This window comes from Hippichthys cyanospilos, chromosome 2 (assembly GCF_059441005.1).
Source record: "Hippichthys cyanospilos isolate Australia breed blue-spotted pipefish chromosome 2, RoL_Hcya_1.0, whole genome shotgun sequence".
Classification (NCBI taxonomy): Eukaryota; Metazoa; Chordata; class Actinopteri; order Syngnathiformes; family Syngnathidae; genus Hippichthys; species Hippichthys cyanospilos.
Window position 1 is genome coordinate 19067100 of NC_142370.1, and position 20026 is coordinate 19087125.

Below are 20026 nucleotides of genomic sequence, written 5' to 3' on the forward strand. Positions count from 1 at the left end.
TTCAGGAATCCTTGTTTTTTTAAAGAATACCTAAATATCTAAAACCATCGGTACAGGTTTTAGATATTTTCCATTTAACTTGTTCAATTTGGTGTTTCCTTAGTTTTGCATCTATTAAATCCCAGAGAAATTTAATTTCATTTATTCTTTCTATTGTAGTTGAATCAACTCTGATTTTGACTTGGTGTATAATTTTTCTCGTGCCAAAGATAATAAACTTTTCAGAGATGGTTTGTTTGTGTCAAACCATTTTTTTTAAAATATGTAATTCCTCCTCCACAGTCGTCAGAAGTCTTTCAAGGTTCTCTCCAAAGCAGTATAACGTTGGCAAATAATAGCAGGCACGGATCCTTGAGGGACCTCATGTGTTATCTTTACCTGGTCTGATTTTTCATTATTACGTTATACATGCTGTTTTATGTCATCTAGGTAACTTTTTATCCATTTATGTACCAATGGTTTCATTCCATACCTCTCTAATTTTCCCATGAATACAGTATGATCTATAGCAGTGGTTGCGGTGAAGTACCCCATGTGAAATGTTTTCAGTCCCCCTTAACCAGTGCAAAGCAAAAAAAAAGAAAAAAAAACTTAAAACATGTTATCAGTATCTGATTTATTAAACTTTAAAACCTTTCAAACTTTATTTGTATTGGGCCACAAAAAAAATAATCAACACAAAGTGTCCTCTTTTGGATCGGAGAAGAAATCTGTTATCAAAAAGAAATAACTTAATTATTCATAAATGTTTGTCCACAAAAAATAATCAACATAAAGTGGGCCACCCGTTCTAAAAAAGAATTAAGTATAAATAAATATTTGTCCACAGAAAAATACTAAGCAAAAAGTGTTTTTTTGGATTACGGCAGAGATCTCTTCAAAAAAATTCATCATTAACTTAATTATTAATACATATTTGTCCATAAAAAATAATCAACAAAGTGTCAGACCTGCTCTCAAAAAGAAATAATTATAAATAAATATTTGTACAAAGAAAAATATGAAACATTAAGTGTCCTCTTTTGGAATCACAATAGAGATCTGTTATCACAAAGAAATATCTTAATTATTAATAAATATTTGTCCATATAAAAATAATCAACTAAAGGTTTTAGACCTGTTCTTAAAAAGAAATAATTATAAATATGTATTTCTCCAATAAAATGTATTCAACTTAAAGTGTCCTCTTCTGGCATCATAATAGAGATCTTTCCCCCCCCCAAAAAAAAAACATTTAATTAATTCAATGATTATTTTTAAAGGAATTTTGCATCTTTGCTTGTTTTGTTTAACATCTCGAGTACCTCCTGGAGTTCCTTCAAGTACCCCCAGAGGTACCCGTAGCCCCATTTGAGAACTACTGATCTATAGTATCAAAAGCTTTCTTTAAATCTAGAAAAATGCCAAATGTAAATTCTTTATTATCTATAGTAGTTTCAATTTTCTCCATTATTTCCATTACCGACGTAGTGGAGGATCTATTTTTCCTCAAGCCATTTGTAGCCTGAAGCTATTCTACATACTGTATACACTTAGCTTGATAACTTGTGAAAACGCATTTGTCTCTTTTTGTTTTTGATTTCACTCAGCACAAACTTGCACTTCACACACGGAAGAAAAGGAAAGACAAATGACATGATCCAGCTACAACTGTGACTACCCTCCTAGTTTTTGGTTGATGAATCAAATGTGAATAACGACCGCATACATTATTCTGACTCTGCTTGAGAAAATCGCACTTTTATCAATCATGCAGCTAAATTTGTCCGTTGACCTTAACGTCATTTGATGACCAAAAAAAAGACACTGTATTTATATACAACTACTGAATATTCATGAAGTAGAAAACAAACCATTGAAAATGTCACGACAATGCACATGTGCAGTCTGCGGTTAGGATGATCGTCATTGCCTATACCCTCTGAAAAATGTCCACACTCATTTTTTGGAGCCATCTGATTCTTAAACGCTTTTCCAATAAATAGAAAGATGAGTACATGACACGGTATGGTCTCAGTTGCAACATGTTGGTGGATGTGTGGTGCTCAGTAGCTTATTTTTCCATGATGGTATGAGCTATATTTTCAATCATTTTGCTCGGTGTGAGGTGCACATTTAAATGTATTTGCACATTAATCAATTAAAGATTAAGACCAGATGTTTGGATAGAATTGAAAATGTCATGGGTGCAGCAAAGAAGCGCATATATTATTTGTGAGTACTCTCTTTTTAGGAACTGTTGTCAAAGATGAACATAGTATCTAATCTATTCCAATCGATCAACATTCTGCCGCCATAGCAACCCAGCTGTGTCACTCCGCTTTATAATGATCGGTTAGAGCCAAAGAAAAAATACAAACAGCATCGTTTCATGATATTTAAGTTGTTCTTAAATCTGTTCGATCATGATAAACACAATTGAGAAACAGCCTTCACCACCGACCATGAGACGATGAGCAAGTTCATTCATCTTCACTTTTTCACCCCCGAACACTTTGCATCTTTACATTTTCTTTAATTCAAGCAATCGTGTCCCTTTCTTTCTCATGAGTATTCGTCAGGATAACGAATCTGCCCCGGTAGCTACTGTTCTAGCATCTAGTAGAGTTAGTCAAGGCCCGGGCATTGTAGGATTCATAACAACAAAGTTGGAACACGATGGCTGTACATTACAATACAATTGCGATATGGTCCAAAAAAGCGACGCGATGTCGTTATCAGTGATTCTCTTGATAACAAAATCCGATCCAAGGGTCTGTGTCTCTGTTGTTTAAGCTGTAACGCAAAGTGATAGATCAGTCAATATGTACGACGTTTGTTGCCTTCGCCCTTCTTTTCCTTGCAGGATGCTTCCTGTTGGGGGTTTCTTTTCTTTTCTGCCATACTACATTCCACTTGTATTGACCGTAATTTCCATACACATCAGGTATTTTCCTGTTTATGTGTAATTACTGGCCGTGTATCATTGGCTGAGTGTGCCTAACAACAGCCCTCAGACCTCTTTATGCCTGTACATCCCATGTGTAACAGCCACTGTATTGCTTTTGATGTATCCCCTCCTTTGTGACTGTCACTGAGGCTGTTTTGGTCATTTGAGACTGGAAAGCTTCTTACATTTAATCGACAGCTTGGGCCAAAATGTTGGTAACCTGCGAGAAAGGTTTCTTTCATTTTATTTTTAGGGGCGGGCGTTCTCTTGGCCTATCCAGCTTCACCTATACGAATTGACCGAGTCATGAAGACTGAGCCATACATGCGCTTTAAATTCTAACCTGTGCTAGGATGCTTCCTCTCAGTAAAAACATAGCGGTTTGTGACTGTTTCTCAATAGCAAAGAAGCGACAGGTCGAAAGAAGGAACGATCGCCGGGAACGGCTGTTGAGGCGATCGATTGAAAAGCAATGCGCCTTGGGATAGCTGGCAACCTGAACTTGCCACTGCACCAGTTAGCAGCAAGAGCTCCTCCTGTTACCTAAACAGCTCGACCTAGACTTTGCATCGGAACGCAATGTGGTCCGTGGTCCAATGTTTCTCCAGTACACGAGAATGCATATTGAGAAACATCCAGTGTACCAACTGTGCAGCCGCTTCCCGCCGTGGGCTTTTATATATGAATGGACTATCAGCCGGCCCCTCGCGGCTGAAGCTAGAGGGCAGCTATCTTACGTTGCTATTTTCACTGATAACCTGCGTTATTTTTTTGCTGAAACACCCGTTGTTAGTGTGAATTTCACACTACGATCCTGGCGTGGAGAAACGAGAGCCTCAAAGACTACAAAGACTTCATTCTTCGTATCGATTAGCGCTGGGCGACAATATCGACATATTGCGATAGGAAGTGACGCAATACGCGTATTGCAATAAAACGTTCCGTTTCCGATATATCGCGTATCGGTTCCGAAACGCCTTATTTTCGTAATATTTCCTTTTGTTTTTTTTAACTCAATCTGCTCCGGGCCGGCTTTCCTATTGTGATTTGTGTCATATTATGAATCATGTTTTACATGTAAATCATTACTCTTGCGTTTCAAAAGCACCACATTAAAATGTTACAGTACCTTACCTTTCGAGTGAGGTGATGTTCCAAAGCAAGAGTGGTGGCAGAGGGCAATCAGCAGAATGATAGAAAGATAACATTTCCTTCGTTTCTGCCATTGTGGTTAGATCTCGGTCTTTCTTCTCGTGTTCATGTCGTCCGTACGAAGCTCCTGTATGTGTTCCAGAACAGCGCAGTAATATCAGACTAATAACGAGCAGCCATACTAACAAGTAGAACCTTGTGTTGCCTTTAATTCAAATAGGAGTTTTGAAATTTCAAGTTTCGTTCATTTTCGTAATACGAAGAAAAAACCTGTACAGAAGCAACCGTATCTCAAGATTTCACTATATTTGATAAATTATAACAATACATTTCTGCTTGATTTTTGTCGTATTTTTTTTCCACCAACGCGAGTGACGTTACAGATCTGTTTCTTTTACAGTTGAAGAGCAAAAATGTCAGAAAAGGACAAATGTTGCGTAATAGTAATATAATATTCCTGCCACATCAGTGCCATCTGAAAGCGCATTCTGAACTGCTGGGGAAATATTAACACAGCTTGAAATCAAAAAATGTGGACATGTTACTTTTTTTGAAAAGGAATGTTTAACATGTGCTCATAGATGTCAATGATGTGTGGCTTCTGAAAAAGAATACATAGAATTTGTTTCTTCTAATCATTTCCTTATGTTTTTTTCAGTCATGTATATATATATATATATATATATATATATATATATATATATATATATATATATATATATATATATATATATATATATATAATTTCTTACAAACATTGCCCGATATATCGCAATACGCCTTTGCTATATTACAATATTCGCAATACACTTTTAAGACACAATACCCAGCAGTAGCATTGACCGTTCAGAGTCCTGTATATCATCTCAGAATTGTGACCGATAAAGGTTAGGTTGACATTTGCCAGCAAATTTTCGTCTCGATAGTCTTCGGTTTCATTTCATTGTTGATGGATCGGACGTGATGCAGACAACACTTGGAGTTGCACTTCCAGATAAACCTGTGAAGAGAAAGTTCCAAATTGAATTCTTACACATAAAATGCGCCTGTGGCACTCCTCCCAGTGCAGTCGTCTGCCACACACGATGGCATTTCTGCGGCCGAGACCGGCAGTAACGTAAAAAGACTTGAATGCATTCAAGTTAGATGGGCTGAGCGGGCGGCAAAGTGGGATGGCTTCCGGTGGCTTCACTTCTTCGCTTCGTCGCTAGTCCATTCATATGGGTGTCGGTGCCTCCCGCCCATAACGGGCCCTTACGCACAGTCACAATACGCTGCGCTTCCCCCTACGCGAGCGGCAGGAAGCCTAAGCATCTGTAGTTGCTGTCGATCTCTAATCTGTGGTATTGCATGTCTCGGGCAGGCAAGCGGGGGCGTCGCAGCAGTGCAGGATCACTAGACAGCAATATGGAAGTAAGTTGGAAGCAGCTGGTCTCCAAGCTACTCTTCATGTGATGATGTGCACTGTGAAAACACACCATTTCCTTTTTGGTCTGACACCTTCTTTGCTTCATAGACTCAGTCCATTTGTTTGGATCATATATTTTTTCTTCCTGGGATGCCTTTTATTGACCTGCTTGCCTCCATGTAGTGTGCATGCTCGGGTTGCCTGCTTCTGATCCCGCGCCCCTTTTTTTCGGAAGCCAAACAACTCCGGTTTTGGTCATGCCACTCGACCAAAAGACACGCCCTCAGCAAAGCATGACTCGACTAGACCCTTCCTTGTCTCCTGTCTCTGTCTTTCATTCATCCCCATCCAAAGCGGTTTTCATTTGGTTGTTCTTTTCTCAGGCGCTAGCTCAGTAAGACACCAACTAGCCTTTTGTAGACTCTCTCACTGTCCAGAGCTCTCTTTACCCACAACTTCTCAGTAACATCAGGAAGGCTGGAAAACTGGGGCTTTCACACTCTGAAATCTACTGCCGGGCACTCTGATAATGACGTGGATTTCATTTACTGGTCATTCTGTCGCACCATACGCCCATGAGCTCATGTGTGTTGCGTTCAAGTCCGGGACCCTGAAAAATGTCATTCTGCTTCAAAGGCCTCACGCGGGTCTCCTTAAGTCCGGGCTGAAGCAGGAGTCGGAGGACGAGCGTTCATGCGCGCGTATCCACAACAGGGGCAGCAGTCGGGCCCTGTCGTGACGCGTCCTTCCCTTTGACCTTTACGCAAATGCTAACGTGTGGATGATGAGCTGGCCCGTCACGTCCTCTGCATGCGAGCCAGCGGTGACCTCCGTTTACTTTAACAAAGATGCATGGGTGACTCTGCCACACGTCCTCTCCAGATACGTTAGCACTGTGACATTTCTCAAGTCAGCTTTCAGATACTACCCGAGTCCAACTGCTTCCACCGCAGACCATGGAGACGTTTTCCTTTGTCATTTGCATGCCCGAAAACATTTTGCTACTTGAAATAAGAAAATTCAGACCAGCTGAGGTTGCGCTCCATGTCTTGACGCTCTCGCTGTCGCCTTTATCCTCCGCAGGGGTCCATCATTAGCAGCCCGCACACGCGCCGGAGAGCCACCACACCGCGTGAGGGGACAACCCGCGACCATCCCCCCCTCCCCCCCTCGGCATCCACCTCCATTCTGGGCTCGCTTTTCGGCAGCAAGAGAGGCAAAGCGCCGCCCCAGAGCCACGGCCCCTACCCCCCGCCCGGCCACCCCACGCTCATATCCCACAAGCCCCACCCGACCAACCTGCACCACACGGCGCAGGCGGTGCACGGCGTGCAGCTGCCACACCATGCCGGCCACCACCCGCAGTACTGCCAAGTCCCTCAGAACCCGCCGCCTTACCACCACCACCACCACTACCACCCCCCGCCGCACACGCAATACCACAAGCACCCCGCCTATTCCTCGCACGCGCATCAGCTCGCCCAGCACAGCCACTACAGCCAGCACGCCCATCACGGCGCCCACTCCCAGCACGGGCCCCATCACCACACCACCCAGCAAGCGGGCACCGCGCCTGCTGCCGGACACAAAAGCAAACACAGCGGCATCAGCACCGTGGTGTGATGACAGCAGCGCGAGCAAAGGGGACGGTTTCTGACACCAAAGGTACTGACTGACCGCGCGACTCGATGGCCTGTCCACTGTGTTTTACTGCTGCTGCCATGGCAACCAATTGCTGACGCTGATACACCTCCACATCAACTTTGAAGCAGGATTGGACCACAATTTCCCACCAGGGGCCTTTATTACCATTATGTTGGATTCCGGGTTTGCCACCCCCCCCCCCCCCCCCCCCCCCTCTCGTCTGGGTTCACGGGTGGCTCTGTGCAGGAAGATGCCCTTTGTTGTTTTCGCAGCAACGCGCGCACACATCACTGGGCTGCCCCCCTCCACAGCCTATGTCGCCTTCATATAATCGTGAGGAAAGACACCGTGGCAAATCAGTGACAAACAATTTTCCGGTTTGCAAGTCCCACAGATGCTCCCTGTCCTTGCCTCCGATGGAGCTCACTTGTAATTAAGATGTAATCATTTGACTTATTACGGAGGACAGGTAAGCCACGTCATATTAGTTCTAGTGCTGTGTTTACTGTAGATGACAACTCCATGTGTTGTCTCCTAGCGCTCATACATAAATGTGCCAATTTATTAACGCATAATCTATTTAGTCAAGACTTCTTGTACAGTATGTTGTGCGTAACTTGTAAGATTATACTTACAATTATTATTATCAGCAAAAAGTATCAGTATTATACTGACTCTGGGGTAGCAAGCTGTTAATGCGGAATCAGTGAAATAAGTTTATAATCTATCTTGGAAGATTGGCCTTTCCTAAAGAGCAAGAGGCACTTTGAGGTTGCAATTGTTGCGTATTGGCAACATTGATGCTTCTTGTCCGCGGCCACTTTCAAGTACAGGTTGGTCATTGCAGCACATAAAATGATATTTTCTACGGCGGCTTGGTGGACCAGTGCCTGTTAAGAGTAATGTGGCAACAGCTGCTGCCACCGCCACACATTCAATCCAACTACAAAATTTTACCGGAATATTTTTTCCGCTTTTTATTTTTTATTTTTTTCCTCGCCAGTAGGTTTGGGTGAGGGACTTAAATGTTCTTAAATAGTGAAGTATTTGTTTTTGTATCATACGTGCAATATCTTTATACTGATTAGGAACAAGCAAAGCGTCCCTAAGATTTGTGCAGTTGTTTTGTGTCATTATTTATTTTGCTTTTTTGTTTTTCGTTTTGTTTTTTTGCCCCCGTCTAAATTAGCGCTTGCTGCAGGCTCAGAGCCCGGTGGAATGTCTAGTGATTTTTTTGCATGTGCTGTTATTGATGTGAGGCTGTCCTCTGCACATTGTATAACAAATCAGTGTTACCATAGCAAGTTTAAGTGCAATCATGTTTCCATAAATGCAGACTTGTACTGAGAGTGGAAGTCTTGTGCAGGATGAGATTCAGGTGATAGATACCCCTCCCCCCCCCCCCCCCCCTCCCCCCTTCCCTTTTAGGAATCTATAAATACCTACAAGGAGAAGATAGAGGAGGAATGTGTGTATATATTAAAGGAATACTGTAGTACTTAATGGGCTGAGCAGATATATTTTGCTGGATAAGCACATATAAAATGTTTTGTTTCAATAAATGTAGTTATACCACGGAAATGTAAACCAAACAAAGAAACCTGGAGTATGTAAAGAATATCTTTATACATTCAAAAAATAAAAGTCTATTCTAGTGTGCACATCGATAACAGTAGGTAGGCAATTTGCTCCAATATTCAGGATGTACATGTATATTAAGAGTCACAAAGAAATCCATGGCCATCATTGCAATTAACACCTTCCCGGTTCTCACATATCGGACTGGAACGATCAGCTGAATGTGTCTTTCTATTGAGTTCTATTTTCTGATATGATTAGAACCTTTGTGTCCCGTTCATGTTTGGTGTGTGTTGTCTTCAGTCATTTCATTGTGAGAAGGAACCCCAACAATGCACTGCATGGATCTGATGCATCACAAGTCCTATTCACTGTGAGACGAAGAGAAGGGGGGAAAAGGGGGTGGGAATCAGCCTATCATAGAAACTGGCTTAATATTTTTTGTTTGTTTGTTTATGATTTGGAGTTCACCAGTGTTGCTGTGTTCTTGCTGTTCTAGGTGTTAGGCTGATTAATATTGAATCTCAGCATGCATTTCATCAACAAAGCCATTGTGTGTACATTATGAACATGAAGAACATTGCACTTCTTTCGCTGAGGGCTTTCATTGTGTAAATATGAGATGTGAATGTGCAAATGGCTTGCAAGGAGAATTTATCTTTATGAAGGTGTAAAGGGACCAAGTTGATGGTTATACAGTATGATCCTGTACATAGTGTGAATATGATCCATACTATATTCTGATATCTGCAGTTTTGATCATCCTGAACAAACATGGCCTCAGAGAATGAGTGAGAGCTGAACATATCGATTGTTTCGGGAACCCACAATTGCTGTAGAGCTCAAAAGCAGACTTAGGAAAGTTCGCTGCCATTTCCGTCATGTTCCTTCCGTGCAAATGCGCTCACTCACACGACATACACACACCAGACAAATGCATCTTATCGCGAGCTGTTCGGTCTGGTGTGAGACTCATTAAAGGGTAAAAAAAAAAATGGAAATCACAAGAATGGCCTCATTTACGTGTGCATTCTGTTTGTACAGTGAGTAGTGAGTCAGTAAGACCCCAGTTATTGTAAAACTTCAACTGTGACAATGTTGAGAACGCAAAATAAACAAATATATGACTTATGATTTGGGTTTTGTCATTTATACCTGCCCACCATGAGTGATTTCATTTATTGGGCATTGCAGTGGATTTTAATTTCATTTGAGGACAGTGCCAATACGCCACCTGCAGGTTATAGGTACACTTGGAACATTAATGCAGGACAGGTACAACAAATTGCTACCTACTGTCACGTTTTTTTCTTCAGTCACTGGGTTTTGCCAGAAATTACTGTTTTGTTTTGTTTTTTGTTTCAAGACACGATTTTGGATTCTATGTGTTTAAAAGTTCGACGTTTTAAAGTGTACTACACACAGAATTTCAGAGGATACCACTGAAAATTGAAGTGCCCTCACAGCAAGTGCAGCTCAGACTCTGTAAGACTAGTCGTGAACGTGTGAACGCCTCTCGTTGGCTCTGGTATCTTTTTTTTTTTTTAAGATAAACTCTTATCTCATTCGAACAGAGGGATTTCCATCAACACTTCACCACCATCGTAGCAGTCAGTGAGAGACTCGTAACACTGCTGGTTCATGAAGAAAGTGCCAGAGCTGTATTATTTAATCTTTCAATGCAAAACTGGACCAGAACAGTAAATGTTTATGAAGAATTCAAGGATGGGTACAGAGATAATGAAAAACGCCGCAGGTGGTTTGACCCTGAAAGGTTTGTTTTCTTCTTTTGTTTGATTAATGTTGCCGTTACCAATTAAAATGTCCTAATTTCTCATACATAGTCATAGCATTTCTGAATGCATTTGTTATGTTGCATTGTGATAATCCCTTAAATAGAATAAATAAATAAAAATTAAGGGTTATTTAAAAAATTACATGAATGGGATCAAATGTTTTTCTTTTCCCAAAAAATTAACCATGTGCCATTCATCATAAAACATTTTTTTTCGACAAATGATAAAATAACCGTGTATAGTAAGGCTAAAACAACACCATGTACACTAGTGAAGTTTTTTTTTTTTTTTTTGCTTTTTAAACACCATTTTGAGTGAGACATTTGTGAGTGAGACATTTTTTGGTGGGGTGAGGGAGGCATAATATCTTTTTTCTTCTGAGCTCTGAAGGTACACTTTAAGCCCTAACCACAATTTGAACCCCCAAACCTAATTTGAAATACTAGCCTTTTTAAAACACTACCTTTTAGCCCAAACCCTACTTTCAAACACTAACACTAGTTGGAAAATATATTTCTCAATCCTAACTCCAGTTTGAAACACCACTTTGAAACCCAAACCTTAAAGACCACTTATGAGACATAGCCCTTGTTTGAAACCCTACTTTGAACCCGTAACACACGTTTGAAACCCCAACACAAGCTTAACACAATAATTTGAAACCCTAACCCTGGTTCAAAATCCTGTTCGAACTCTTTGATGTTAAAGCCGTGTTATCTTTGGAAGAAAACAGGCACTGCTCATCACCAGGCTAATACCTACATCCCTACAAACATGATGGCGGCAGCATCATGCTATGGGGATGTTTTTCAGCAACGGGAACTGGAAGACTAATTGGTATAGAAGGATAAATGAATGCAGCAATATACAAAGCTTTAAGGACAAAGCCTGCTCCAGAGTGCTCTTGATCTCAGACTGGGGCGAAGGTTCATATTTCAACAGGACATCGAGGCAAAGGACACATCCAACCTCATTGGGTTAGCCTCAGAGCCACTCTGTAAATGTTCTGGAGTGGCCCAGCCAGATTCCAGACTTGAATCCGATCGAACATCTCTGGAGAGACCTGAAAATGGTTGCGCACAGACACCCCCCCCCATAGAGCTTGAGAATGAATGCAAAGTAGAATGGGCAGAACTGCCTAAAGATAGGTGTGTCGAGCTTCACGCATGCTATTCAAATAGACCTGAAGCTGTAATAGTTGCTGACGGTGGATTAACAAAGTATAAAAGCTGTAAATAGTTATGCAGATATGATTTTTTTTTTAAATAAATACAAAAACTGTCCAAGAAAAAGTAATACTTTTTCAATGCCATAATCGGGTATTTTGCGTTTTAAGGTAAGAGATTGATTTAACAGAGTTTGGAATGTGGCTGCAATGTCAAAATATAGAAAAAAATGAAGCGCTGTGAATACTTTCAGGGCGCACTATAAGGTTTTAATCTTTCACAACAATACAATGCAAATACATTTTTTTTTTAAAAAAAAGGGAATAGGTGAGGTCAAAGAGATTAAGTAGATCAATTAATTACAGGTCGTAATTACACTCAATACTAAATCTCTTGGAAGAGTTAATATGTATAAAATTTACAATCTAACACAATTTACTGCACTCACTCGCCTGTCCAAAGTCTTGCTGTACCACTCCATTGCTACAGATTGACATCTACTTTCCGATTTCCGGCATACCGGTATACGCATTGAAATTAAAATAGCCCTCAGCCCTCCAAAATGGTGACCCGCCAGCATTAGTTACTATACTGTGCAAAAATCCCTCCAAAGCAAGGTTTTCTCAGTGCGCGCGTGCGCATGTGAGTTGGGGGGCAGCTTTTTGAACACTTGAGGTCGTGCAAAAGCAAGCTCAATATTATTTGTCGGCTATACATTGCATCATTCCTTGAATCATATTTCTGTTTTTGGAAAATTAAAGTATTTTTTCAATTATTTCAAATAAAACACCAACTAGATGCATAATCGAATATGGGGGGAGAAAGAGTCTCTTTTTCCAAAAACACTAAAATGATGAGGATGGCAATTATGCTATGGGGCTGACTTTATAGTAAAGCTATGTCGCGCATTTCCACGGTGACGTCGTTGATCAAGCGTTTTATAGTTCACTGCGTTTTTTTTTTGTTTTGTTTTCTTCCAGAATGCTCTCTGGTTTGACATCGCGCCTTCTATTGTGGGCTACACTGCAAACTGCGCCCTCTCTTGGTCAGGCCTGCTTATGCACAGCCCTCCAGCCTACTGGTTTGCTAGTCAACTGCACCACTCATGACCTCCGGGAGGTGCTTCCTCTGCCATCAGACACCACGGAGCTCCTCGTGCATAACAGCGGCCTGACCCGCATCCCTTCCGGCCTGTTTGACAAAATGGCGGGGCTTCAAAGTGTCTCCCTGGCCGGTAACCCTTTCCACTGTGACTGCAGCATTGAATACGTGAGGAATTGGCTGCTGAGGAACAGGGCTGCAGTCTCCCAGGAGCCCAGGTGTTTCAGTCCCAGTTCAGTGGCTCAGAAAGCTATCACAGAACTCACCGATGACTACTTTATGCAATGCGCCCCGAGAGGCTGCAGCAGTCTCACCTCTGCGGTTGTGATGGGAGTTATTCTTTGCTGCCTCATTATTCTACTTCTATGGAGTCTGAGACTAGCCAAAAACTGCACCTTCACTCTTAACATTGAGGAAAAACACTCAGGACTCCAGGCTGACTCTTTGCATCCCTTGAGAATGAGACACAGGAGGCGGCTTTCTGCTGTCAATGAACATTGTCAACTTCTCGCTGAGGAAGTGGAAAGACATCCTGTCAGCATGGAGTTACTACCACAAGTACTTGATGTGTTGCATAAGAAACACAATATTAAGATGAAAGCTATCTGACACACCCATTTGAACACATTACTTGTTAAATGAGGCAATCCTCACTTCCTCGTATAGCTTCTACGACTCATTCAATCCCAAAAATGTATTTTCTGTATACGTCTTTACAGAGTGCAAACATTCAAAAAAATAACTTCTCCTAAAAAAATAACTGCACTGGGTTATAAGGTGCATCACTGCAGATTCCAGGAAATGCAGCAAATATGTCAAACTTTATGCAACTTATAATCAATATTCTTACACGTGCACCTGATGAGGCACGCTTGATTTTTCTTTTTTATTAAACCAGATTTTAAGTCCTCTATAGTCTGACAAATATGGTACCTTAACATTATTCTGGACCAGATCCCACTGGCTGACGAAAGAAAACAAAAACTATTGCAATGATTCCTTAGTTACAGTACCTATAATGCACAATACACTAAGTGGTCAAATGCTGATTATGAAAAGACTTTGATGTTAAAGGTAGCGTTCACATTATGTAACTGAACAAGTATGTAAAGATACACGATCAAATGATGAAAATGCTGGACAGGTTTCTTACAAGCACACACAATGCAGAATTACTTGGAGACAATATTGCACATCTAGCAGTTTGTTGATACAGTACAAGTTTCTTGTCATGCATAGTTTTAAGGGTTAAAACGTGTAAACGTTTTTAGTGCTCACAGCTGGCTTCAACAATGGTCCAATGTTTGAAATGCTTGATGAAACTAGTAAACTCTTGTAACAAATATAGTATTTCGGGTTTTGTAACATCTATCAGGTCTAAAAAATATTTAGCTGAGTAAAATGAGGCAGTTGCATAAAAGAAAATAAAACAAGTGAGGGCAGCTTAGTGCATCAGAAGCTTTTTTTCCCCTAATATTTGTCCCACTGATGAGTATTTGAAGATCACGTCAGAGCCCTCTGAGTTGGTTAAGCAACGTCGACACAGTGTAACAGGCGGGCGGGAGTCCAACCTCCTTCAATCTCCTTTACTGGGGCAAAAACTTTTCCATCTCAAAAATGAGCTCAACAGCTTCAGCCACATCTTGCACAATGTGGCCCGGTTCCACCAGCGCAGGGTCGAAGCGAAAGTCCCGGTGGCCGTGGAAAACCGTCTCTTTGATGCAGCGGCTGGCGTCATTTGGCACCTCGGCCGTCGGGTTGTAGACACCCGTGCAGACCAAGACAGATTTACAGGAAGTGGCGGCGGGCATCGCCAGCTCACTCTCCCACATGTTGTCGGCGTCATCCTCCGCAGGCAGCGCCGTGGTGGAGCCTGTGGCGGCCGCCATCTTGGCCATGGCTTTCGGACTCTTTCTCGCAACTCTCACGTCCAGGTAGCGGTTGTACAAGTTTGCGCCGTAGATGTCAGTCATTAGATTGTCCCTAAAAGAGCGATTTCAGCTGTAATGGCTTCATGGCTAAAAAAAGAATTCTTTTGTTGTGGTTTTCCTTTGTATCTAGTTTTGCCTTCACTACTTGTAACTGCACAAGAAAAGTAGTATAAACAAAACAAGTGCATTGGAGAAGCCAAAGGTGGCACTTCAAAGTCTCAAAGAGAGCACAAAACGAGTTTTAAAACAGAGCACAATTACGAGCAAAACGAGTTTCAAACTGGAAGCTGAAGCATGTTTGTCATTTAAGGGCCAATGTTTGGCTTCTTCATTTTTCTCTGCCTGTTTCTGACCAATGACTTTTCAGCCTTTCACTTCCCCTATGGCCATGCACGCTGCGCAACATTAATGTCTACATCCCTACAGACAGGTTTGAAAACGTCTTTCCGGCAAAGTGTTTACAAGGTATGAGTACAAAAGCGAGCTTATGACTGGTTTAGGACAATTTTAGATGAACCTTTTCGAACTTCACTATCTGCTGTCCCACACACAATTATATAATGGAGGTGGCATATTTCATTTTCTATTTATAGATAGATTCATAGCATTAGCAATCTCATGTATTAGCAGCTATGCAGAGTGTGTAGTTTTTGGTGTCAGTTTAAAACAAATTGTGGGCCACGGTATCACCTTCAAAATAAGTTGTTCCGTTGTTACAAAAAACATTCGAAGTACTGGTACTAACAACACCTTCTAATCAAAGTTAATTGCACTATCATGTCTTTATTTTTTATTTGAAAGAACTCACAATGTAAGCCGTTGATAGTTATTATAAGATCAACTGTTTGACGGTGCGATATGCCGCAATCGACAAACAATTCAATTGGTTGATGAATCTCAAATATTGTGGGTGATTTTCTGACCGTCAAAATAATTATTTCTGGAGTCATAATCATTGTGTTAACTGGACAGCCACCCAGGGGCCCCCCAGTTATTTTAGCCCAAGGGAACAACAAAGCGTCTTTGGCTCCATTGTCAATTCAAGCGGTGGCCACGCTCTAATATTGTCGTGTATGGTATTCCCTGTTTGCTTGTGTCTTACCCTATAGCATAGAGGGACGTAACGGGACGTTTCCACTGCCTCTGTAACGCCTGCCCTCGGATGAGGAACTCCGCAAAATGGTAGGTCAGCTCACTTGGTTTTCCCATCAGGGCCTCATACTTGAGGTCTTTACCTGTGATCTTCTTATAGATATTCTCTAAGCACACAAGAAATGTGCCGTGGCCAAATCTTGACGGAAAAGGGACAGAGTATGAAAAAAACATTTCCAACCAATGAAACTTGCCGCTCAAGTGTACGTACCTTGGAGACTGCGCTTCGGCCATCCACATCAGGTCCATGTTGCAAGCCAGCAGTGGCAGGTGAGGTGTATTGCGGGATTGATGAAGGCTACTGAGATTACCGTTGGTGAGCAAAACATCAATGATGAGCTGCAAATTGGTCTCCCATCGAATTGGCTCTCCAAACAGAACCACAGCTGCATAGATGGAAAATAGATACATCTGAACACCTTGGCATGGTGGATTGATCATTAAATGTGACATCAAAAGCCATTAGGCATTTTCAGCTCATTCAGTGAGGTAAAGAATACTCACCCTCAACCTTGGGAAGGTTACCAACAAGACTTGACTGCAAAGAAATGAATGCGCCTTAAATTAATATACGTATGCGTCAGACTTAAAGGTTAATTTCTATATCTTAAAGACATTTAATTGAATACACAACAACAACAAGGTATTTAAGGCTGGGTCAAAATGTGCCGAAATTTCAAAGTGTGTGTCGAACAATCCAAGGTGGGATTTCTGAAGCGTTTTTTTGGAACGTGATTAATTCTAGAAAAATTACATTGTTATGATGTATGAAGCCTTGCTGTCATGAAAAGTGGCACCTGTGCCGGCTCGATTCGTGAACAGACTAGGAATATACAGATATTGTGTTGGTTGTCCTGTCGGAATTTAGCCAATTTCCTTTGACAACTACATTTGTTCATAGCGGTCCCCCCATACCTACAAAAAAAAAGGTGTTCCCATATAAGACAGTGTGAGTGAAACTCTCCCAAGATAGCATGCATCATATGCAGTGAAATATGTTAAAAGTAGTATTTTGTGTATTTTAATGTTACATATAGAGGGAAAAAAAATTTGAATTGAAAGAAGACTATACAGCTACTTCACAAAAATTCTGGTTCCAGTTTATGTGATTTTGAACAACCACTTCAAGAAATAGAATTTAGTATATGCAATCAGTATTTTTTTCAGTGTAGTAACCTATTTAACTTACAAGAACATTTCTGTATATTCTCATTCTAAATATTTGTTGTTCTCCTGTTATTTTTGCTGTTGTGACATTATTTGTTTGTGTTTTATCCTTCTCGGGTGACTAGTAGGTTCGCTTTGGAAGTGCAGCGTCATCTCACAGATCCCCAAATCGGCAAAATAATAAGTAAAATGCTATTTGCAAAAACGGACATCTCCTTTAAGTGAGGCAAAGGTGCATATAAATCCAAGTCAAGTGGTAACCACAAATTAATTATGACGAGTTAACACGAATGAATCCTATAAAATGTAATTTGGGTGTTTTGAATCCAGTTACTATTCTCATGCGCACTGTTGTCAGACTGTGGGGTGGGGGGGCAGGCTGTTGGCAATCAATGTTTTGGCCACCAGCGCGTGCATATGCAGCCTCTCAAAAGGTGAACCTTTTAATGAATCAGGCAGATGGAAAGCGTGCAGCGTTCAGATAGCTACATCTGCCCATTACTAGACATTTAATATTTAGACTCGTTAGCTTTTTTATTGCTGAATGTAATGTCTGCACTATGTTGCAAAACTTAAACTCATTAAGTATTTTTTTTCTACTGTTGAATGTGATGTCTGCAACATGTTGCAAACAAGCTGGGACAAGGGAAACAAAGTTGAGGAATCCTCAAAAACACTAATTTGGAACATCTCACACGTGAACAGGCTAGATGGAAAAGGGTGTGGGTCATGACTAGGTATAAAAAGAGTATCTTCAGTATTCATGAGTTATAATTTTACAAACTGGACAATTACATCACAGTATCAGAACATTAAAGCTATACCTCCAATAATTCAAAGACACTAAACACGATGTGTGAGAAGAGTGGCCTTTATCAAGGTTTGTTTAATCAGTTCAAAGCAAAGAATAAAGCAAAACAAGGACTACTCTTTTCTGACATACACATCCAGATATGTAATAATAAGAGTGGATGTAAAAAAATCTTGAAATTATTTCAATTTGTACTAATGTACATGGTCATTATACGTGTAAAATGAAGTAAAATACTAGTAAAATGAATCTATTCAAATACCATCTATATGTAAATAACTACATTGTTTTTTTCTTCTTTTCTCCCTAAAGACTAACCTCTCTATTAGTCCATTCTACAGTACATTTTCTCTCTAGACAGTCAAGTATACGGTAATGCTACATTGCTGTTTATAGCTGCTTGCTTTCCACCCTCCTTATGATATGCAAGTGCAACAAACATGATTTTAAAGCTGTCATTCTAAATGGCTAAACTGATGAATAGCTGTGACTCTCACCGGTAGTTTAGGTCTCCTGTTGTGGTCCACCATATCTAGAAGAGGGAATGACTCCCTCAGCATGTCAATACTAATGACATTATTGAAGCCAAGGCTGGTGAGGGAGAGAGTATTAAGGATACAAACTATTGAAACTACTGCTATTTAAACAGTTAACAAAAAGAAGCGAACGCTAATGAATGATGGATACTTTTTGGCAATTTCCAAAACTGGTCCTTGACCTGACACCAGCACACACTTGTCATGGAATTTCTTGAACATCCTCAATGGACTGTGCGACATGATGACTTGATCTTGTGTAATCTGCAAAATTGGTAAAGCGTGAGCGGTGAACAAAGATTATAGTTTTTATTATATGACAAACAATCATTACAGCGATGTGTACTTCATACTCACATGTACACCAAGGATGTGAGAGAGCTGATCTGCTTTTGTTTGCCTGAGGCAATTGCCTGCATTTGTAACAAAAACCAGGGGTACTACAAACTGGCCCTGTGAATCCACCAACTTCTCAAAGGCCTTTTTAGCAGCAGGGATGAGCATCCTTCCCCGGAGAAGCACACCATCAATGTCAAATAACAAACCGAAATTTGGCTGTGGCTGAGAGAAAGGAAAAAAGAAGAAAAAAACATTTCGCAGACGCTTTGCATGTCAACAAGTGAACAACCTGCACGCATCACAGTGCAGCTAAACTATAATGTGAGTGGGACCGTTTGGTTTTGGTACAATATGTAATAATAAATCACGTCACGTTGATATAGTTGATGATTAAGATGACCGGATCCAGGAAGCCTTCATCGCATTGATGTACCTCCAATGAACGCCTAGTAGTCTCAAGCTTGAATAGTTTTAAGGACAGCTAGACATCACCTTGAGTGGCACTGGTTTGTCATTTATTACAAACGATTTTGACGCATCCTCGAGCTTTAGCAGCACATATTGTTGCGGTGCGCCAAAACAACTTTGTGTTGTCGTGTGTAAAAATGTAGCTCTAAAACCTGGGAACAGTGCAGCAATGTGACTGAAGCACCGGGGAAAACAAAGTGTTCTCTTACGGTCCCCACCAATGCACATCCTAAAAACACACGTAACATTGTGCGTCGATTCGATACTTCACAAAACTGAAAAGCATATATATATATATATATATATATATATATATATATATATATATATATATATATATATATATATATATATATATATATATATATATATATATACAAGCGTACCTTGCTGTTAGTCCCGCAAAAGCCGCAGCGAGAACCGACTGCCGCAACGTTTGGCCTAGCGTGACGGCCGCCCCCGGAGCACAGGCCCCGGTACAGTGGCAGAAGTCCCCTCATTTCACGAACGTCTCGCTGATCCGGGAGAACAGAGCCCGACCCGGCCGGCTGACTCCAGCCGCTTGTTTTCTCCTCTGACGTTCTCTGCCGTAATGTGACTGGGCGAGGCCCTGTGACGTCACATGACGCGTCCGAGAGAACAGGGAAAGCCGACCGCCAGCAACACCCGTAGAGCTACAAAGGAAAAAAACACGCTGCCATTTTAGACACCGAGGCGAAGACATAATGGCCTGCTTTTCGAAGCGACGCATCACGAAACAGCCTTACACAAGCGATCGGTGTGCTTATCTGCGTAACCTTACACGCACGTCTACGATTCATTGTGAGATTCACTTACAGCGATTCTTT

The 20026-nt window shown here is 41.2% G+C and overlaps 3 protein-coding genes across 9 annotated transcripts in view; 2 read left to right on the forward strand and 1 right to left on the reverse strand.

The window, feature by feature from the left end:
* iqsec1b (IQ motif and Sec7 domain ArfGEF 1b) overlaps positions 1-9845 on the forward strand; it is a 104889-nt gene extending 95044 nt beyond the window's left edge. For 6 of the 7 annotated variants that reach the window (XM_088409108.1, XM_088409109.1, XM_088409112.1 and 3 more), the window contains 2 exons: positions 5445-5494; positions 6573-9845. In XM_088409108.1, coding sequence (XP_088265234.1) covers positions 5445-5494; positions 6573-7112 — 590 coding nt within the window. In that variant the 3' untranslated portion in view covers positions 7113-9845. The remainder of the gene's footprint in view (positions 1-5444; positions 5495-6572) is intronic. The other variant, XM_088409115.1, reaches the window with a different exon arrangement.
* Positions 9846-10266: 421 nt separating this feature from the next.
* On the forward strand, positions 10267-14216 carry gp9 (glycoprotein IX platelet). The gene is made up of 2 exons (XM_088409120.1): positions 10267-10485; positions 12654-14216. The coding sequence occupies exons 1-2, from the start codon at positions 10391-10393 to the stop codon at positions 13381-13383; spliced, it is 825 nt and encodes a 274-aa protein (XP_088265246.1). The 5' UTR covers positions 10267-10390; the 3' UTR covers positions 13384-14216.
* Positions 13647-19863, reverse strand: LOC148427727 (haloacid dehalogenase-like hydrolase domain-containing 5). Its single transcript, XM_088409119.1, has 8 exons — positions 19565-19863; positions 18729-18932; positions 18523-18635; positions 18333-18426; positions 16362-16395; positions 16069-16243; positions 15808-15996; positions 13647-14757 (listed from the first exon to the last, which is right to left on the reverse strand). The coding sequence occupies exons 1-8, from the start codon at positions 19676-19678 to the stop codon at positions 14361-14363; spliced, it is 1320 nt and encodes a 439-aa protein (XP_088265245.1). The 5' UTR covers positions 19679-19863; the 3' UTR covers positions 13647-14360.
* Between the last annotated feature and the right edge of the window lie 163 nt (positions 19864-20026).